Source organism: Etheostoma spectabile, chromosome 3 (assembly GCF_008692095.1).
Source record: "Etheostoma spectabile isolate EspeVRDwgs_2016 chromosome 3, UIUC_Espe_1.0, whole genome shotgun sequence".
Lineage (NCBI taxonomy): Eukaryota > Metazoa > Chordata > Actinopteri > Perciformes > Percidae > Etheostoma > Etheostoma spectabile.
In genome coordinates, this window is record NC_045735.1 from 5,511,489 (window position 1) to 5,530,834 (window position 19,346).

General features: G+C 39.5%; 1 protein-coding gene and 1 long non-coding RNA gene across 2 annotated transcripts in view; one reads left to right on the top strand and one right to left on the bottom strand.

The window, feature by feature from the left end:
• Window positions 1-19,346, bottom strand: part of LOC116684250 (chloride channel protein 2) — a 40,690-nt gene that overhangs the window by 15,799 nt on the left and 5,545 nt on the right. The window contains exons 3-12 of the mRNA XM_032510079.1: window positions 12,094-12,225; window positions 9,557-9,685; window positions 8,900-9,033; window positions 8,191-8,268; window positions 6,364-6,442; window positions 5,212-5,337; window positions 4,414-4,498; window positions 2,193-2,294; window positions 1,290-1,374; window positions 482-637 (exon numbers count right to left, since the gene is read on the bottom strand). Of these exons, the coding sequence (XP_032365970.1) occupies window positions 482-637; window positions 1,290-1,374; window positions 2,193-2,294; window positions 4,414-4,498; window positions 5,212-5,337; window positions 6,364-6,442; window positions 8,191-8,268; window positions 8,900-9,033; window positions 9,557-9,685; window positions 12,094-12,225 (1,106 nt within the window). The remainder of the gene's footprint in view (window positions 1-481; window positions 638-1,289; window positions 1,375-2,192; window positions 2,295-4,413; window positions 4,499-5,211; window positions 5,338-6,363; window positions 6,443-8,190; window positions 8,269-8,899; window positions 9,034-9,556; window positions 9,686-12,093; window positions 12,226-19,346) is intronic.
• Window positions 13,019-19,346, top strand: part of LOC116684287 (uncharacterized) — a 24,968-nt gene continuing 18,640 nt past the window's right edge. Inside the window, exons 1-2 of the long non-coding RNA XR_004330779.1 lie at window positions 13,019-13,030; window positions 18,559-18,572. This is a non-coding gene — a long non-coding RNA (uncharacterized LOC116684287). The remainder of the gene's footprint in view (window positions 13,031-18,558; window positions 18,573-19,346) is intronic.

Below are 19,346 nucleotides of genomic sequence, written 5' to 3' on the forward strand. Positions count from 1 at the left end.
GTCTCATTAAAATTCTGTTTAATCTGTACAGCCAGTGTATTGATCAATTCTGCAGTAAATATATAATCCATTAGTATATCCTTGACACTGAAGATTGGCCAACATTGACTAAGCAAATTTTTAGGTCATGATCAACATTTCATCATTATCTTGTGAGAAAACTTCACTTCTTTTAAGGTTTTATGACTTCAATAGAGTAAATAAACAATGCAAAACAATCTAGCAGCCAAAATTGCGACTGATGTGAGGCAAAACGTTGACACTTTCCCTGGGTCATTTAGAGATGGTCATTCTTTTGTGCTTCAAAAGTCTTTTAAATCTATTGAAGAAAAGGGAAGATAGCGACTTAATGATGATAAGGTTGAAGATTAAAAGTGACTGTCAGGCTGCGCGACACACTGATTTTTTACAATGAGAGCATGGACAGTTTTTTGTATGCATTCACTGACATGAGTTACCCTTATTAGGTTTTCTCTCCTACCTTCATGAAAGTAAAGATGCTCAGGGTGACGAAGACGTTGACCTGCGGGTGCATCCAGGCTTCAGAGTGTCCCATGTGTTCCAACTCCTCATCTATGCCGTGTTTGGACCAGGTCTGGTTGTCCAGTAATGCATCCATAGACTCCATCATGTTCAGCTAAAGGCCACAGGAAGTGACATCATCAGTATGTGCCAACATGGATGGGCTGTTTAAATTTCTGTTATTTATAATATTTTTCTGAAGAAATTACAGACAATAACATACAATTTATTGATTATCTTAACATGACTTTGACCCTGAGAACTGTTGTTATAGAGTATTTTACGATCACTTTCACTGACGCCTGAGTTCTATGAGTCATCCTAGGAGCTAAAAGAGGCGGAACCAAGTTTCCCGTGCACACAGACAATGCACACAAACACCCAGAAGCACATTTTAACCTGCGTGTGAAAATTATAAAAACAATCACAGACATGAATGGTAATCAGGCTGTTTTGAAACAATACAAAGATCTAAAATGCTTTGATTACACAGCTGCTCTATAAAGTTGCATAAAGGCCCCAACCAAAACATTATGTCAGGTAGGGAATCTAAATCATGTTTTCAAGTCATTAAAGGTTAGATGAGTTAATTTGTTGTGTTGAATTCAGAGTTAGAGCCATTTTGTTTTGGTACATGGCTGATATATTAGGTCTAAAGGCCTATACTGTGAAAGGCTTCCTTCCACATTATTTTGTAGTACAGTTATGGCTACAGTGCAGTGTGTGAAAACAAAATATTGTGTGCTGAGTGGGTGTGTAGAACCTACCTTGCCAGCCATAAACTGTCCAAAGCCTGGGGGAAAGGTTAGTGTAGAAATAAGTAAAGTGACCAGCGCTGGATACAGCAGATGTCTGAGAGAGAAGAACCAGAGAGAAAATAAAAAATACTAATATTGTATCATATGGTTTTGTATGAAAAACCCTATCTGAAAATTAACTACAGGACACAAGTAAACCAGGGTACTATAAGGGTTCTCCAAGTTCAATTTAATTCTTTTTAAGACCATTTTAATACTAGAATGAAACTTCCAGCCATACAGGTAAAACTATGAAGGATAAAATGAAAGCCCTTGAAAAAATTAAAATATATAAATATTTATAGTAAGTTGAATAAGCTCATTTGATATAGTACCTCTTACAAAGTCACAAGATGATTCACAAGATAAGCATTTGTGTAAACATAGTACAATCCAACAAATAATAAACAAGCTACTGCTAGCAATTGTAACATACACATTTTATACATTTGATGGTCTTTCTTTAAAACGAGTAAGCTCTTTGTCAATGAAATTCAATAATTTTAAGGCCTTGTTTTGAGAATGTTAAATTCAATGCATTTTTAAAGATTATTTTTGGGGATTTATAGGCCTTTATTTACAGGACAGCTGAAGACATGAAAGGGGAGAGAGAGGGGGGGAATGACATGCAGCAATGGGCCACAGGTTGGACTCGAACCCGCGGCTGCTGAGTTGAGGAGTGAACCTCTGTAAATGGACATGCGCTCAACCAAGTGAGCTTCCCAGGCGCCAAATTCTATGCTTTTTGAAATACTGTAAAAAACCCAGTGGTACACTGTGGTAAATGTAAAGGAGTACAGTAAAATTGTCTTTGACATGTACCTTAAATTTGTACTTAAGTAAATGTATTTTCCACAGTGTGGTTACACTTACTTTCTCATGAGTAATCCATTGTTGGCCTTCTGTTTCTTGATGAACCGGGCAATCACTGCATTCAGGTAGACAAACAGAGCCCCACCAAAACCACAGGCAATACTGCAAAGGACAGCGAAAAACACAACACCACAACACACACACACACCCACACCCCACACACCACACACACAAACACACACCACACACACACACACACACACACACACACACACACACACACACACACACACGGCATTTTTCTACTTCAAACTATACTACTAAAAAAGGCATTCTAGGTGATCAAATTGAAACTGAATGAAATGAATGAGTCCAAGCTTAAACAAACTAAATCATACTTTAAAATTTTCTTTCTCAAACCACCTCCATACAGTAGGATTTCCTCAGTTCATTTGGGCTCAATAAAAGCTAGTATGTAAACGTCATTAGTATCCACTTGAGATGGATGTCAGGTGCAAACGTAATGCAAAATATGAAGGGAAGGAAAACAAGAGAGAGTCTAGGAAACATGTCTACAAACAGGATCAGCCGTGGATACAGAAGATGAAGCAACATAACAAAACAAAGACATAAAGGAGAAACAAACCTAAGATGCAAAATGAACAGAATTAAAACAAATGGATAGGGAGAGTGAGATGGAGAGAGCATACAGTCAAATGGGGATGTGTGGCTGAGTCAAAGCAGAAGAAGAGGTTTACGTAAGCATGCATTTAAAAGCTCAGCGGGAGTCCTATGACTGTAAGAGGGAGAGAAAGAACAGAAAGGTAGGGGAGAAAGAATAGACTCAGACAGCTATGCAGACAACCTAATGCTTATGAAGTTATCTTGCTGCATTATTAATTCCGTCAAATACCTCTGAATAAATAATGAACAGGATGATGAGGGAGTCTTTGCCCCCATGTTGCAGCTAAGAAAAACACTGCATACATGCATTTTCTGTGTTCTTTGTAGTTGTAGCCTTAAAAGGACCAACTTTACCAAACCCTGTTTGGGTTACGGTAAAGATGAGACTCATGGTTAGGGTACTGAACTTTTTAAGGTCAAGCACGGCTGGGGTATGGTCAGATAAAGGTGTCTCAGTCCAAAAATCAAAGGCTGATGATCGTTTTCAGTACTTAATGTTCAAACAAGGTAAAGTCTGCCCAACAGTTAAATAAATATTTAAAAGGGCAGAATTAGACACACAATTTAAAATAGATTAGGGTCAAGGGTCAAATTGGCCACATTTTGGGTCAAAACAATGTGTGCCTGATTCTGAACTATTAAATATTTTTTCGGAACATGTAACTGTTGGGCGGACTTAACCTTATTTGAACATTTACTTTTTTGTCCAGCACTACATGGATGTGCATTAACCATTTTCACTACATGGATTTTTTTCAACCGTTTTCAGTACTAAGTCACTAAGTTTTATGTTTTATCAATGAATTGTTTATCTAGTACAAGCCAGAAAATAATGACTATATATCTATAGATCTATATCTCTCTCTCTCTATATATATATACATATATATATATATATGTTTATATTAATATATGGGACTAGTGTAGTGCCCAAACAAAAAAAAGAACAAAAAAAACAAAAAAAGAAAAGAAATGAGGAATTGTTTTCTCTTGAGCAGTCTACACACAGGCATCAACTTTCATCTGAGAGAGAGTGAGAGATGGAGAGAGAGCAGCCCATCCCTTCTCTCCACCAGCTTCTTCCCAGGAGGCCCTGGTCTCATTCACAGCCATGGACGAGCCCTCAGGCTAAGGCAAGATGAAATAAGACATCCCTGGCAACGGTTGCCAGCTGAATTATGCATGTTAGGTGCAGGCTACGCTGAAGTAATACCTTCACAAGCTACAATGAGTGCAGCTCTTGAATAATATCTGAATCTCTGGAGAAATTGGAGTAGCTGTCAGAACAGCAAGGTGTGCCAAATCAGTTAGAATTTTTTATTCTGTTGACTTTGATGGCAAACCAAATCTGTGTTCCTTCTAGTACCAGTGTGTGCTGATAAATGCTTTGACCACTTTCTAATAAGGGAGTATTTATTGATAATTTATATTATAAAGCTCGTACAAATTGGAATATAATAGTTAAAAATCTTTGATGGTTTTGGATTGATGGCTAACTTTACTTTCCTTTTTTGGTTTTGTAACATATTCCCAACCCGTGCCCACACAGTATGCCAATGTGAAATCAGAAATTGACCAATCACCAGTCAAGACTCACCCTAGGGCGGCAAAAACTGGAAGCTCCTGGAGGGCAAACGGAAAGTCTAGCCGGAAACTAGTTCTCAAAAGGGCTGTGATGGTCTCTGGAGAAAGAAAAAGTACAGCAAGTACAGCAAGAGTCTGAACTAGTGTTACAACAGACAAAGTTAACAAAAACTTCTGCTCATTATGAAGGTGCTGACTCCTAACCTAACATAGCCAGATCGCAGTCTTGTTGGAGAAAATCTTGTCAAAAACCTGGGCTAACAAGACACTGGAAATCAAAGCATTAGAAACCTGAGGTAAGACATTTGATTGGCTTTGAATGTGAACATCTGCTTCTGAAAACTGAAACTAGTTGGTCTTCATTGTAGTCAAAACAAATCTCCATCTTTTCTGCGAGCTTCCACCCTCAGCTATCCTCAGTTTACTGGTTTTGCTCAGAAGGGAGTATAACAATGATGGCTGCATTCCATTTAGGTGTTTAAGGTCCAGTGCTCTGATATTTTGAACATTGGCCGACTGTCATGATTTACTGGGACATTAAAACAGAAAGAAGACAAAAAGAATGTTAAAATGTCTGCTGTGGAAAAAGCCTGTTCTTTCCTTGAGCTTAATAAAACTGCTGCAAAATGTCACCGAGTACACCTGTCAAATGAATTTTGCCGTATTCACCTTTATTTTCATCATTATTTTTACAAGTTACAAGTCTTGGCAGACATTTCTGAATTTTTATACTGTGATTGTAAAAGGTATTTTAAATCATTCCCACATACTTCCATCATCATACAGTATTTTGAGCACAAGTCTGCTTTACCTGCGTTGGTGTTCCACACAGCCAGTATTCTGAACATTACAGCACCGATGGTAGCAGAAAAGAAACCTCTCCAATAGCTTCTCACCGAAAAGAACTGGGATGTTATTTCAATACTGAACAACAAACCTGGAACACAAACATTGTATACCATTTAAATGTTAACATGAATTAAATCACAAATTGGCCAGTAAATACTCCACACAATACATTACTCAAAAGCCTGGGTCACGTGTGATGGATAATACATTACAAAAAGACTTTTGTCATGTAACGACAATAGTGATGTTGCCCAAGAAGTGAAAAGGATTTTTATATGCCATTTACAGTTTTTTTCAATTGCCCAACGACAGCGGTCACAACTGGAGCCACATGTGCAAAACTCTAACCCCAGTCTGCAAAGCCACAATTCATGTGGACACAGCTTTGAAACCTCTACACACTTATCCCATGGTTTCAACCACTACCTACACAATACAGTGGATTTACAGCACTTTGTTCAAATGCTCAAACACATGCAAAACAGAACAGATTTAAAATCGGTGCAATTAACACTCCTGTTGTCCTCGGGTCAAATTTGAACCTTTTAAAAACTGTCCATACCTGAAATATAGGTTTCTTTTTAACCAAATTACCACAAAAAAATGGATTGGCTTCCATACAACGCTCTTTGCAAATACAATTGATCACTTGCATTCCTGACGAAACTCATTTGTACGTTGCTCTGATCTTCACCATCAGTAAAAAATAATTCATAATTTCTGCTTTTGTAACTCAAATATTCGGTGTAATTCTATATAACTGAGGGTTATTGACCATGAATTCCCAAAAGTACTGTAAAACTAGTGGTAGTAAGGTGGCATTAGTGAAAACTAAAAAAACAGAGACATGTGTGAAGAGTTGTTGCTCAGAATGAGACTCCTTTTAGCAGCTTTCCTCCAGGTCATTAATAGCTGGACAATGTCATGATGACATGTACTGATAGCAGATGTACAGACAGAGATATTGCATTTACTTCAATATCCCCACTGAGTGACGTAAAGCCCACTCTGTGTTATGACAGTATATAATGTTCAGTTGATATATAATACATCACGTCTAGTGTATTGTGTGCCAGCCAGACTTACGTTACTATAGACCTCTCTGGAGACTCACCTCCTATGGGGGCAGCAAAACAGCTGCCCACTCCCACAGCACAGGCCGCTGCCAGCATCTCAGTGTACCTTGACTCATTCTGAAACACAAGTCACACACTATTTCAGTCATACTTAAAATACCAACAAAACAAAGTAGGTTAGAAAGTAGTTCAAAACTTCAAAAGCACCTAATAGCATCTCAAAGTGTCCAGTCCAAGACCATCCAAAATTCTCTCTTCAGTTGTTTTTTTTCTCACAACTGCTCACACACGTTTCCAAAACAATAGCTGTTTGAGATTTGCAGTTGATAAAGGTTTCCAGATCAGGAGAACAGTGCAGCCGAATCACTGTTTCATCAGTACACCAGCCACTTTTACAACTGCTTACACAAAATCTATGCGTCACGATTTTTGATACCAAAGGGCCAAACTGGACACCACATCTCCAAAACCATAAGCTGTTTCTAAGCCTTTCACTTAGTGATCAATTGCATGAAACACTGTTTTTCAAAAACACAACGCACAATTGTCTACTTACACAAAAATCTAACAGGAAGGAACTTGCTTTTCAAATACAACCAATGAAAATGCTACACTTGTTCACCTTGTCACGCAAAAACTCCAACGTGTACAAACTCATAATGCTTAACTGATCACTAACCAATCACTGCTTTAGTATAGGCCTATAAATAGATCTACTCTTTTAAAAACTTATATTTTTAGACTTGATTTCATGTGATGTCTCTTTTGATCTGTATTTATTACTATTGATCTCAATATGGGTTTTGCGTTTTTGGCCCCACTGTTCAGCTGTCTGTTATTTTACTGACCTCTTTTGCCTTGCTTGTCTGTCAAAGCATTTTATAATTTTATGTTTTTAAAAGGTGCTAGATAATTAGTTATTATAAAGACCATATCATTGTTAGATTACTTCCTTGGCATTCCATTGCAAAGTGTCACAAATCATATTTTACAGTTCTGTTATAATAATTAGTCAAACTAGACCAAAACAAAACTTTACAGTAGCTAAACAATCCGTTGTTCCCTTTCATTTTGAAATTGTAAAATAACTCCCTTTGTATATACTGTCCTCTCGGTGTGTTTCTTTTTTTACTTTTATAAAGGGCAATATAATATGGCTGTACAGGATGCTTCAGTCCATTCAACAGAAGTTTTTTAATTTAATAAAACTGAATGAGGCAAATTATGTATACAGAGCAGAACCAACAGACATACATGGGTTGGAGAATTGAGGAAGAAACAAATAGAAATTAGAATTTAAGTCAATACTCTCACATGTTCATAAAGTAACTAGATAAATAATGTTTTCAAGAAATAAGGTACAAAGTAAAACTCATCTTATCAGCTGCAGCCCCATGTGAAGGTGTTGAAATGAGACTGAGAAGGGTGCAGTGACCAGGAGAACTCAATCAGGTAATTAAGGTGGAAGCAAAAACCAATCAGTGGTGAAAACAGGGGAGGAAAGGAAGTGAGGTACAGGAAGTGAGGTAGGTGTGGAAGACAAGTGTCAAAATAAGATAGAATTAGGGATCTTTTGTACAATGACATTAAACCTGTGTATAGGATAACTTTGGTTTATGGTGTCTGCATAACTGCATTCATTTATTTTCTAATAAGGACCACAGTGTTCCTAGTTTTGGTCTAATTTGATACAAAGTATTACAGCTTATTTTGTCTTTTTAAATTTACCGGGGAAAAAAGTGTTAACAGTGTACAGTATATGGCAACTTAAGGAAATATGAATAGTAGATGTTTTGCCAGTAAAATCAGTTGAGAAAGAGTGAAAAGAAGGGCACGAAGGACATAAAAAAAAGAATGAGACTTACCTTATAGATTTCTCCAAACAGAGACATGAACCTCATGAGGACAGCAGCGCACAAACCGCCGAGGTGTACGAACGGACCCTGACAGGACAAAAAGAAAACACAAAAACAACAAGATACAAGTTCAGAAGCTATCTTTGAAAACACACCAACAACAACAAAGTCCACAGTAATTATTAAAATTCTGGGGATTTACAAAGTGGAAATAACAGGATTAAAAGTGAGAGCATCATCACATCAAGCTCCATCAACCAGTGCTCCTGCATTTCACTCCGAGCTGCATTGGGTTTTTGATGACTAAAAAATGATTTGAATTGAAGTCTGAACAGCTCGTATTCTGTACTAGAATTTAGTGAATAAATGTGTCTGGATTCTATACTGTAAACTAATTTTCTACTGTATTAAAATTGCATTTGAGTTTTGTTGGCATTGCCAAAATAAAGTGAAACATTGATTTGGTTTACTTTCACAAAGTCAGCCATATTGAGATGGTTGTGTAATGGACAGTTTATGTCTGCAGACAGCCACACACAGTCACACACATGAAAGTATATTTGAGCTTCTTGCATTTCTTCTCCATCTTATGAGTCACATGTTGACGGACTCATTGGCTGACATAGTTGTCAGCTTTTGCTGTGCCTGTGTGGGCACATGGACGCAAACAGTACGGTAGGGGACCACAGAGCGGATAAAGCTGATGTGTATGTGTTACCTCCTTGCCCAGGGGCATGCCGCTGCCCAGAGCAGCAGTGAGGCCAATAAGTTTCGCAATGAAAGCTTTAAAGCTGAGGTATTCCTTCATCGCAGCTCCTCGCAAGATGGTCTTCATCTCTGGAATACCTGAACCTGCAGGGGAGCACAGTGGGCGCTTAGTGCTGACTGTCAACTCATAAAGAGAAACCAAACTGACCTTTACTGTAAGTGAACACATACTGGCATCACCAACAGACCAAATATGTTCCACAGTAGCCTTAAAGACCCTCCCTCATCTGATACTGAAGCAGAGGAGGCGGAATCAACTTATCAAATCTGAATACAGAGGAAAGCCCCTTTGTTGTCCCTGAGTGTATCTACAGTAATATAGAGCCTCAATTAATGGTTGTAGAGCAGTTATTTATTTGATCACTCAAATAATTGCTTGGTCTAATAAATATACACTGTAGATACAGGAAAATGCTCAAAACGGCCAAGGTGGCATTTACAAATGAACAATAGTCCGAACATTAGTCAAAAACCCTCAATATCTTTTAACTTATTGTGTAGCACTACCGTAAGCACAATTCAACATACTTGATTCCATTGCCCCTCTAAAAATGGCTTTGGTGTCATGTATGTGCTCTGTTTATATGTTTTTGTGTGTTGGTTGTACCAGCAGCTGGGGGGGCGAGAATCTGGACAAACCCGGCAGAGAAGCAGATAAGGATTATAGGGTAGATGACCCAGGCCAGATACTGCAGAAACACGATACTGTGCAGACTATCGTGTATCCACATCAGTCCTGTGGACAGACACACAAATCCAAGTTAGACATGTAAACCACAATCCAATCCAACAAAACAGAACACAAAATACACACAGTAAGAAAGAGTGTTTGCATGTGTGGATATACACTGTACAGTTCAAAAACAAAAGCTTTATTTGTCTTGCAAGTATTACATTAGTTAGGGTAAACATACAGTATGTCATAGGGACAAATTGGAACCCACACCCACACACCTGAATGTGCATCCAGAAAAGCTATCATGAACCATTAAAACACAGGAAAAATGTATGGTTGTGTGTGTTTCCTAAGGACATGATGGCGTTATTTATGTGACACATTCCTGAACGTGTAATTGTATGTTTTGAGCAGAGAACTATATTTTGCAAATACATTGCATTACATTTTGAACATAACAAATGCAACAATAATTTTGTCTGAGCCAATAAACACCTATTTCATGCTTAAGAATTGTATCGGCATGTTTGCTATTATTCATATTAATGTGCATTAATAACCCCTCTTACACAGTTTACTCGTGCCCTCTCAAAAACTCAGTCACACTGCTGCGCTCCGGTCACGTCTCCCTCTTTTTCAACCTCTTCACTCCGTGTATGCTCAACTCTTACACACTCATATTACAAGTGTGTCAGAAAACCAACCAATCAAATTATTAAAGGTCAATTCTGATTGTCTGTTCGTCTCCAATTAGATTGCTAGTAGCAGGAAACACAAATCTACAGGTGAACAGTCTTTGATACACCACCTGCAGTGATGTCCGAGCCAGGGGTATTTCTGCTGTTCCCAGGGGCTACTTGGAAAGATTGTGGAGCAGCTTAACTAATCAAAATAACAATGAAATTATGATTTATTTAAAACAATATATCAGCTAAAACAGCTCAACACTAATGTTTAAACACATAACTAAGTAATGAATGATAAAAATAAATACCTAAAAGTACTTACTGACTGACTTAACAGTTCAAATGATTAGCTAAAAGTAATGGATGACTGTTAGCCGCACTCCCTGCTTCCTTTATTCCTTCCTTTCTCTCACTTGTTCCGCTAACTTCTCCAATCCTCCCCCAACTATCTCCATTTTCTTTGAGCCAACTACTCCCCCTTGCCCTTTAACAAATGTGTTTAGTCACCATGGGCAACAAGCCAACACATTGATATCTTCTGCATTAAGTTCCAGTGGTTGTCCCAAGGGCTCAATCCTAAATACACTATATCTCTATTTACGAGCTCCTGTTGTGCCAGATCATTAAAAAACAACCCTTTTTATTGCAATGTTATACAGTTGTCTCCAGAGGTTATCTAGAGCAATGTTTCCCAAACTTAGGGTCGGGACCCAAAATGGGTTGCAGACCCATTTTATTGGGTCGCCAATTGGCAGAGAACAGACTAAATGCTCAGCATGACCTCAGAATGGGGCACTTTCAAAAACTGAACCTGGACTAGATCAGCTGGTTGATATCTTCAACCAGACACACACACATCTCATTAAATTCAAGTCAGCATTATTTAAAAAAATGTTGGTGTCGGTACTGAGGGATGATGGGAGGGGATGAGAACATGAGTTGAGAAAGGGGTGAGACACAGAAAGGAGAATAGAGACCTTTTCTGTTTTTGTTTACTTTTATAATGGAATAAATGTACTTCATGTACATTTAAATTCATGGTTTGTTCCGTCTTTTGTCCACAGTTTCAAAAATGTAGATGTTACAATAATTCATGGTGTATTTTGTAAATTTGGGTCCCGGGGAGACACCAAATTTCTCTTTTGGGTCTTGAGCTGAAAAAGTTTGGGAACCACTTATCTAGAGGTTATTAGAGGTTCTAATGACACCTAAATCAAAAACAGGCTTTGATAGATTTTTACTAAACTACACACTAACAAGTATAACTGGCACCTTTCTCTTTAAGTCCCCCTCCCGAGGAAAGCTCTGATTGGTTAGTGTTTTCAGGTCTTCTGCATCGGAGCTCTCATAGTCTCTGGACCGTCATTGCGTACAGGGAATGACTGTGACGGCACAGTAGTATGGAAGTCCTGACGGCTCCTTTAAAGGCACCCTTTATAAATATGGGCTCTGTGCATTTCTCTGTAGATGGAACATTTTGACACTTTCAAAGTATTAATATAGCATCTTGACCTGCTTTATAATCAAAATAGACAATGTCACTACAATATGGGACCTTTCATAAAAAAAGTTTACCCTTGCATCTTTCCCCCCTTGTTATTCTCCAACCTTCTATCCCGTCCTCCCTGTCTGGATCCATCCACACATGTCATAAATAATGTATCTGCTCCTTGCTTCTAACAATGCGTCCTCTACTTTTGAAATAATTCCTTGTTTGTTGACACTCTTTATGCCCAAAGCTATAAGTACAAAATCCAATCCCTCCTTCCCTCCTTCCCTCACCATATAGACAGCAGTTGATGCCTATGTCCATCCCCCAGCTGACCAGGGACATGAGGACTCCCAGCAGGATGAGACAAACCCAGTCCTCCCCGATCCATGAGATCAGGACCTTCAGACAGCGAACCGTGCAGACTGCAGAGATGGCAAGAACACAACATAACAATAGTTGTAGTTAGTAGACTACAAAAACACACAGTACAACTACTTTACCCAGGAATTGGCACTGAGGTTTGGACAGTGCAAACAGTTTTGGATCCATTAGCCAATCTTGGCAACACTGGCCAGTGTTTGGTAACACTTTAATTCAACCATGTTATGGAAATGCATTTATATTGCTATTTATCAAAAATGCCGTTGCACTGAGAAAAAGTTCATATTGTTTTCGTTAATGTTTAAAAAAAAAAAATTGAAGCCGGGCTGGAAAGACAGTTTCTGTACCTTTAATGAAGATGCCAAATGGCAAAAACGTTTTTGGAGCTCAGACATTTACCAGAACCAAATACGTCCAGCAGAGGTTATCACACAACACTTATGACAGAAACTCACAGACTGTATTGTCCCCTGTGTTAAGATATTGCAACATTCTCAACATTCCCTCTTGAGGTCCTGGGAGATGATGGAGCCCAGGAAATGGAAGGACTCCATAAAGTTGACAGTGGAGTCACCCAGGGTGATGGGGACAGGTGGGGCTGCATCCTTCCACTGTTTTCAGAGCGTATAGCTTCAGGTTGCCCTGACTGCACCAGGTCATAACATGGTTAATCTCCCACCTGTAGGCGGACTCATCCCTACCATAGATGAGTCTAATGAGAGTGGTGTCGTGAACTTCAGAAGCTTGACAGGCTGGTGACTGGAGGTGCAGCTGGTGGTGCACAGGGAGAAGAGCAGAGAGGAAAGGACCTTCCTGTGAGACAAGAAGTCTGTGATCCACCTGCAGGTGGAGTCAGGCGTGGGCAGCTGGGTCATCTTGTCCTGTAGCAGAACCGGGAGGATGGTGTTGAAGGCAGAGCTGAAGTCCACAACCAGGATCACGGTGTAGGAGTCCAGGTGCCGGAGGATGAAATGAAGAGCTGTGTTGACTGCGTTGTCTACGGACCTGTTAGTTCAATAGAGGAACTGCAGGGTGTCCAGGAGTGGGTTAGTGAGGGTTTTGAGGTGAGCCAGAAAAATTAGCTAAAAAAACTTCAGAGGTCATGGCAACGGGTATAGTCATTCAGTCCTGTGTTCCTTGTTTTCTTGGGGACTGGGATGATGGTGGAGGACTTGAATCATTTTTTGTTTTCACTCTGCATCCGTTCATTTATCTTTCTTTCTCTTTACTTTGCCCGTCCAGCCCCACCTCTACCCCGCCCCCCATCTCTGCTGTTGCCGAGTCAGCACTTCCGTTCTGCAGTCCTCTGCAGACACACAAGTGCGCTGATTTACACTTTTATACCACGGCGTAACAAAATTCAGAGCATTTCCTTTACACATGCATTTGTTATTAAATAAACTGACAGCCGCACACACACGTACACAGTATATACATTCAGTACATGTATTGTCATATGGCATGTGGTTACTAGTGGTGTGTATATGCTTTCATACAAATGAAAGTGGAGAAAATAAGCAAATGCACCATCAATCCTGGGAGAAACAAAAAGTATTAAAAGTTGCAGACACACACACCGCACGCAGATGTAAAACCTGCTTACTTGTAATTGGGAGATTGCTTCGGCTGTACTTCCACCCAATATAGTCCCAAGTCAATATCTGCCTGAGAAATCATCTAGTCTTAATCTGCAAAGCTATTTGTATTTGTTGTGAATATGCAGGCCACAATAAGCAATTAGGTTGTTGCTGTTTTTTTGTTGACTCACTTTTACCCACAACATGCTGACCGGCAACATAGGATTCCATTCACTACACTGAGCTAACTAGCGGCGGTGGTTGCTAGTGTTGCACCGGACTAAGACAATGCATGCACTGAGACAAAAAAATGTGTTGGCCCACCCATCTACAGCTAGGGAAGACAGTGATAAGCCCTATTTCAACAAACGGTGGCGTGTTCCTTTAAATTAATCATTCAGAAGTTACTCTGAATGTTTGATCTTGAGCAAAAAGATCCACTGAGCTTTTCCACAGCTTTGGAAAGGGCAAAGGTGCCCTGGCTGATGATGCACGACTGGGCTCTGCTTCAGAAGGGAATGATGCATTTGGAATATAGCTGCAGGGGCAGAACCAGTCAAGCTTTAAAAGCCACCAGTTAAAAGCTAAAAATTAAATGAATAAATTCTATGAGACGTTATATTGGGCTCCCTCACTGCAGTGTTCTGTTCAAACTGCTGATATGTCAAGATAGACCTTTGAGGTAGATAAGTGAAATGAAAGCGATTAAACTCTTTTACTTGTTCAAACAGCACAGTACAAAGGTAAAATGACTAAGTCTGGACTTTTGAATTTTCACCAGCAACTACAATTCACCCATCTGACTGAAAATGGTCCCTCCTTTGATTTTAATCTTTTAATGTAAGATTTAAAAATGATCAGAATGAAAACTTTACTCTGACTGTCATGAGACTGTCACTCTATATGTGTTGCTTTTCCCTGAACAGAATTGGCATGCAGTCTGAATTTCAGTTTTCAGAGCGACAGTATCCATTTTTGATGTTGAAAGATCTTGTTAATACACCTGTATGCCTGTTGTCCTATGTATTCCACATCATTTGGATGTGAAATTTGGCAAAATGTACATATATGTGGGTGCCTTTTGTTTGTTTCTATTGTTCCGTTTGTATCAATAGTTACTCTGAAATCAATATGATAAATGAATTGATACTGTGTTAGCCTACATGTAAATATGTTGTTATAAAGTAATCTAACCTGAACATCAAATTGTATCCCTCTAGGGTCAAAAACTGTTATGACAGTTATTGCTACTTTGATAAAATAGGCTAGCAAGACTGGTTAAGCTAGTTTAGCTCAAATTCAGCTACTAGCTTATTAATGTGGAATGTGTTAGTTCATCAACATGTAAATATTTCAAATCAGGAAAAAATGGTGAAAAAGCAAGTACATTCATTGTAAGCCCAAGACGGCTTTAAAGCTGAGATTAGCGCTTGCATTTAAATTTATGTTTGCATGTTAAATAGTCTGTTGGTAAATTGGGAGGATTTTTAACAATATTTCATTTGCAATTTGTATCAATTTTTGCTGGTAATTTTTCTTTGGCTCTGACTAAAACCCTCTTTGGGGGGTGCCAAAAATTCCTTCTGCAGAAAAAAAACCTGCAATTATATGTTAAAGCAAATGTCAACAAGTCAGATTCGGTTCTAATTTATTAAGGCACTTAGCTTTGTAGGGCATTACATAGCCTACCTGATCTACCAGTTACTGTTTTGTACTGTATTTATGTGGAATTGTAAATGGTTATTTGACATTAAAGTTTATAAAAAGAATAGCAATATGTTTGAGCAATAAAAGAGAGATTGGGCTCTAAGCAGGGAAAACTGTGTTTGTGTGTATGTAAGTGATAGTGAGCGTCCCCCACAGCAGCTGCAGTGAAAACCCACAGCAGCAATGAAGAAGAATGTGTCACTTAATGTTTACATATATTTTCAGCCAGTCGCCTTTTGTTTTACACCTTTCCCTCTCTCTGTGTGTGTTTATATTTGCCATTTTCTCCTGCAGAGAGAAAAGTGTGTGTGGCCGCAGTGCAATCCGATCAACTGTCTTCTGCTTGAAGCTACTTGCTGACGGACAAATCAATTCTATTCCTTAAAGGATGGAAGAGGAGGAGGGAGAGGGATCTGACTCATCAGCTGCCAGTGAAACAACAGCAAAACTCATCACCAAGATTGAGCAGAGGACGGACACACACACACACACACACACACACACACCACACACACACACAACCCACACACACACACACACACACACAACAACACACACACACACACCACACCACACACACACAAAGATCTGCAGCTTTAGGACTGAAGTTTGAGAGAGCAGCAGGGATGAGCTGGGTGCATTGAGCACTTCTCTACAGCAGAGGGCACTCTATTTATACAGAACAGGAAGCTCCACAAAAGGAAAAGGTTACTAACATGCTCAACAGCACTTCAGCAGTGACTTGATTCAGTCATGTTGATCTCTCTCATCATTCAGAAATACAGGGAAAATGCCCGGCTGTCGTCTTCCACATGCATCTGAGTAACATTCCCGACTTGTTTACAGCCTGTGTTATCCACAAAGACATGAACACACAATTATTATTATTATCACTACCAACATTACAAAGAGAAAGGTGGGACATGTTCACATGGATCCACGCACCCACAGCAAAGGATTATTGTAATGTTAGTTCAGCGCCGCAGCATTTCTTTCCCTTTCCTTTCCATCCCACTGCCCAACATGATCCCAAAACAAAGTGTGTAGTGTAGGTTACACCAGCAAAGTGTCTTTAAAATTATACTCCCCCCTGAAATGGTTTAAGCAGCTAAATAGAGCAATATAATGTACTATCTAATCCTAAAAGTTACTACTGTCAGTGTGATGTAAAATGTGAGACATTTAGTGTTTTAGTCCCATTAGAAATGCCCTAGAGGCAGCTGTCCAATCAGTGGATTGGTGCTCAGACTACAGTACTGTATGTAAATGTGGCATTAAAATATACCTAAAACGTTAAGGGACACACTGTTTCTGAGCTTTTTAGCACTGCAGTGCACTGATCCAAAGCACACCTTAGTATTGACTGATTGGAAATATCACAGTTAAGTCCGGTACATTTTATGAGTAACATGTAAAGAAATAGATAAAGAGCTGCTGGATTAGAGGCAAACTGTATTCAAAACTGTATGGTAAAAAACTGCACTAGGTTAATTTTATTTAATGACAGTGAAGATAGTATGATGTCTCTGTGTTCAAAATTGATATTCCTTAAATTCGAGAGCCAGAAAAACTCATAATACAACATTTCTTTGAAAATGGGGGCCAATTTTAACTGCTCCACATGCGTTAGCACCTTGTGTGGTTTGTTGAGTACAATAGTCTTTAGTGCGAAGGTACAGCACGGAGATAGTGTGTTGTTACACAGCATCATATTGTACCCATAAAGATAAGAATTTTATTTAGGCAGTGAAAATATGATCCACTTTTCTTAATTTCTTAAAAAACAAACTGGTTGAAAAAGTTGAATCTTTCTTGATTTGAGGCATTTACTTTCTTTTTATGGTTCTTACATTCATTTCACTGATCTGTGAAATACTACATTATTATTGGGATCCGTGGAATATATTTATTATCTATTGCAACCTAACTCACCTTGTTTTATGGTGAAAGTTGGCATACAACGTTGACTGTGTGTGTGATTTATATATATAGATGTGTGCAATATAGTTTCTTTTACGCACCGCTGGGTGGGGCTTCACAATTTTGTTGCATTCATTGTAATATATTGACAACAAAGGCTTCTTATCTTCACTTATCTCTTATTATGCAGAACCATAAAGGGTTCATGGAAAGTTATTTTATATTCTGAAGAGGCATTTAATAAAGATTGTTCTTGGAAGCACTAAAATAGGCTCTGTCCACAAGGGTCGAGCGATATTTGAGTACTTCTTTGGTTAGTGATGGGACTGCTTTCTGCAATTAGATCAATATTCACTCCACATATATTGCAACACTCATTCTGATGAATTGTATTTTGACATATCAAAACTGTATTGATATGTTATATGTTTATGTTTTCACAACATAATGAGAAAATGATATGAAAAAGCCACAAAAATCTATAACAGTAGGAACAAGATTGATACATATCTTGTTACTAATTCAGGAAAATTATATTAAACATTTGTATCCCAATATTTTATTAAATAAAAATCACAATGTAAATTGTTTACACCGCGAGTTGCTGCAGTTCCATATGGAAGCTTCAAGACGTCCCGCCTTGTCCCGGTCCCCAAGAAGTTGACTGCATCTGGCCTCAAGGACTACGGCTCAGTGGCTCTCACATCCCATGTGATGAAGGTGCTGAAGAGGCTGGTCTTGGCCTACCTGAGGCCGCAGATGAGATCTTCTCTGGACCCTTTACAGTTTTCCTACCAGCCTCGTCTGAGTGATGTCTTCTGCAGAGAGCTCATTTGCACCTGGATGGCAGTGGCAGCACTGTGAGAATCACATTTTTTGATTTCTCCAATGCATTCAACACCATCCAGCCACTGCTACTAGGTGAGAAGCTGCAGGTGATGGGTGTCTGTGTGTACTATCTGACAGACAGACCACAGTTTGTCTGCCTGAACCGTGTTCTGTCTGATGTGGTGGTGAGTGGTACGGGGGCTCCACAGGGGACTGTGCTGTCTACTTTTCTGTTCACCTCATGCACCACAGACGTCCAGTACAACTCAGAGTCATGTCACCTACAGAAGTTTTCTGATGACTCTGCAGTTGTTGGGTGTATAAGGGATGGACAGGAGGCAGAGTACAGAGCGCAGGTGGACAACTTTGTGGAGTGGTCTGGTAAAAACCGCCTGCTGCTGAACGTGGATAAGACCAGAGAGATGGTGATTGACTTCAGAAGAAAGGGAACGGCTCCACAGCCCGTTTGCATCCTGGGAAGAGACGTGGACATGGTGGAAAAGTACAGATACCTGGTTGTCAACATTGACAACAGGATGAACTGGAAGATCAACAGCACTGCTGTTTACAAGAAAGGGGTGGGCAGACGCTATTTCCTGAGGAAGCTGAGATCCTTCAACGTGTGCAGCAAAATGTTGGAGATGTTCTACCAGTCTGTTACCAGCAGAATGTTGGAGAGTTTCTACCAGTCTGTTACCAGAGAATGTTGGAGATGTTCTACCGTCTGTTACCAGCAGAATGTTGGAGATGTTCTACCAGTCGGTTACCAGCAGAATGTGGAGATGTTTACCAGTCGTTACAGCAGAATGTTGGAGAGTGTTCTACCAGTCTGTTACCAGCAGGATGTTGAGAGTTCTACCAGTCTGTTACCAGCAGAATGTTGGAGATGTTCTACCAGTCTGTTACCAGCAGATTGTTGGAGATGTTCTACCAGTCTGTTGTGGCCAACGCTCTGTTCTCTTCCGCCATCTGCTGAGGCAGCAGCATCGGAGCCAGCGACACAAACAGACTGAACAAACAAGAAATCAGGAAGGCTGGCTCCATGATTGGCTGCAAACAGGACACTTTTAAAGCAGTGGTGGAGAGGAGGTCACTGAACAAACTAGTATCTATCATGGGTAACCCCGACC